Raw genomic sequence first — 2,392 nt, 5'->3', positions numbered from 1 at the left:
ACATGGTATTAGAGATGTTGGGAGAATATTCCCACATCGGTTGTATGTGAAATCTTTTGTCCCCTCATATGTGAGTCCCTCCACCTAATAGTTCGTACTTTTGGATTGGATATTGACATGGTATCGGAGTAAGTTTTCTCTAGTCCTGTTGCAAGTGCTTGTAGACCTGCCTTCGTTTATCTATGCACATATATGTAGTTCCGTCTTACCTACTACACAAGGGGAAATGTTGGGAGAATATCCCTTCATATATTCGTGAATCTCTCTACTTAATAGTTCAAGCTTTTGGATTGGGTATTTACACAAATCTCTTTAAATTCTAATCTCATATTGTCATAGTGTTTTTTTTGATTAATTTTCATTGTTTAGAACACAATTTAGAGAAATCCTAATAAATAAGTTGTTTTAATTAATATCAATTTATTTGAATAATTAAAGGAAGACAAATAAGAGATTATAAATCCTTCAAGGAAAAATGCAACACATCTTGTTATTTTGCAAGTTTTTTTTTTTTCAAGTGGATAATTAATTAGTATTAACCTTGGCAAAAAATTAAATAAATCTAAGAACAAGAAATAATGTTTTTGAAAGTTTTCTTTTGGCAAGTGGATAATTAATTAGTATTATTCCTGGCATAAAAAAATTAAATAAATTTAGTCTACCTCACTAGCTCCTATAGTTTTCTTTTGTTGTTCTGCCTCCCTACTTTATGTAATGCCTTAATGAGAAAAGCAGGAGCATTGCCAATAAGGTGGGCATTTAAGACTACTAAAATGGGTTTAGATTAGATTTTTAATCTAGTTGAGTCAACCAAATCATCTAACCAGGTGTAGGCTGAAAACCCTAATTAAATCATCTTTTAGCCATGAACAACTCTGTCACCCCCTCCTCCACCCCTCCCCCCCTCCAAAAAAAAAAAAAAAGAAAAAAAAGAAAAAAAAACCATATATCCAATTTACAAAAAATACCCTCAAACAGTTGAATTTTTACCTTTGCAGGGAAAGGCAAACTGGGGCCAGATTAGTCACACGTCAACACAATATAGTTAAGACATTATTTGAGATATTTCTTAGGGTGTTAGAACTGATGATTGAGCAGTGATGAGATATCAAAATTGAACTGCAAAATTTTTCTAGAATTTTCACGCTTTTTAATTTATTTACAGTACAAGTAAAAAACAAAATTACATTGTTGAACCAAATACGGTAAAACAACGAAGCTTGCTTTGGATTTGTTTGGTAGAGAGATCAGAGAAGAACAGGGGAAAACAGAGGAGGAAATCTAAAACCGTATCTCTTCATCTAACAGTAGATGCAACTGTGTGAGCCCAACTTCTGAGATGATCTTTTATGTCGATTTCGTTACCGGAAGCAGGAAATCTCCAATTCATTAATGGGATCTCTTCACTTCTTCGATTCTGAAGATCCCAAGCTTCTGAAAGATAAGGTCTTGGAATTGCTGATTCGTCAATGGTTGTCTCTTTTTCATCAGATTTTTTCCCCAATCTCTGTAACCCAGGAATGATAGAAACCAAACGTGAATCTTTATCTTCTTCAGAGAAAACAAAACCCAGATCCATGAACCCTTTTAGCTCTTCAAACTCAAGGTCTGATAAACTTTTGCTGCTACCCCTCCTTCTCAAGTCCCTCTTTTTCTTAACAGCTCTTTCGATCTTTTCTTGATTCGTGTTGCTTTCTGCAACTTCTACAACTTCTTTGCCTGAAAGAATTGGTTGGAGTTTTGCTATGAGAAGAACTGAATTCGGGGAAGGAGAATTTGATTTGAAGCTCGTTTTGAAACTCAAATCGTCGCTCCGAGATCGAACAAGAATCGTGGGAAGGCGAGAGATGGCAGGCTTTGGGGCTTCGCTTGGGATTTCATGAACAGGGGCTGTCGGAGGAGCTGTCGAAGGTTGTTTTTCTGTGGAAATATCATGGCCGAACCAACCAGAGTCGATGAGCTGCAGCACTTCTTCTGCTTCCATTAATGGCGGCTGTGAGAATATACCCATTTAGAGATGAAGATGGAAGAGAGGATAGGAAAAAATCTTAGCGGTTAGAATTTAGAATACCAGACGGCGAAGGAGATGCTTAATAAATAATCGTTCACATGACCAAAATACCCTTGTATTTGTTCGGTTATTACACAAATACATCTTTTTTTTTTTTTCTTTTTTAAATAGTAATTCTAATTTCTAACACGTTTTTATTTCTTACCGTGTTAATGTGTTACATTTCCACATAAGAAAAAGAAGGCCAAATAGAAACGGGACTTGGCCTTACGTGGCTTTTGCTTTTGTCATTATTTATTGGCAGAAGTTTTATGCACCTCGGCATTAAATATTATCATAAAATGACTATAGAACCCTCGCCCCTCACTTATTTGATGAGTT

General features: G+C 35.5%; 1 protein-coding gene across 1 annotated transcript; it reads right to left on the bottom strand.

Annotated features, from left to right (window-relative positions):
* Window positions 1-1,297: 1,297 nt before the first annotated feature.
* Window positions 1,298-2,011, bottom strand: LOC122651011. The gene has a single exon (XM_043844355.1). The coding sequence runs from the start codon at window positions 2,009-2,011 to the stop codon at window positions 1,298-1,300; it is 714 nt and encodes a 237-aa protein (XP_043700290.1).
* Between the last annotated feature and the right edge of the window lie 381 nt (window positions 2,012-2,392).

The sequence above is a fragment of the Telopea speciosissima genome, chromosome 2 (assembly GCF_018873765.1).
Source record: "Telopea speciosissima isolate NSW1024214 ecotype Mountain lineage chromosome 2, Tspe_v1, whole genome shotgun sequence".
Taxonomy (NCBI): domain Eukaryota; kingdom Viridiplantae; phylum Streptophyta; class Magnoliopsida; order Proteales; family Proteaceae; genus Telopea; species Telopea speciosissima.
This window is presented reverse-complemented; position numbering and strand designations above follow the sequence as displayed.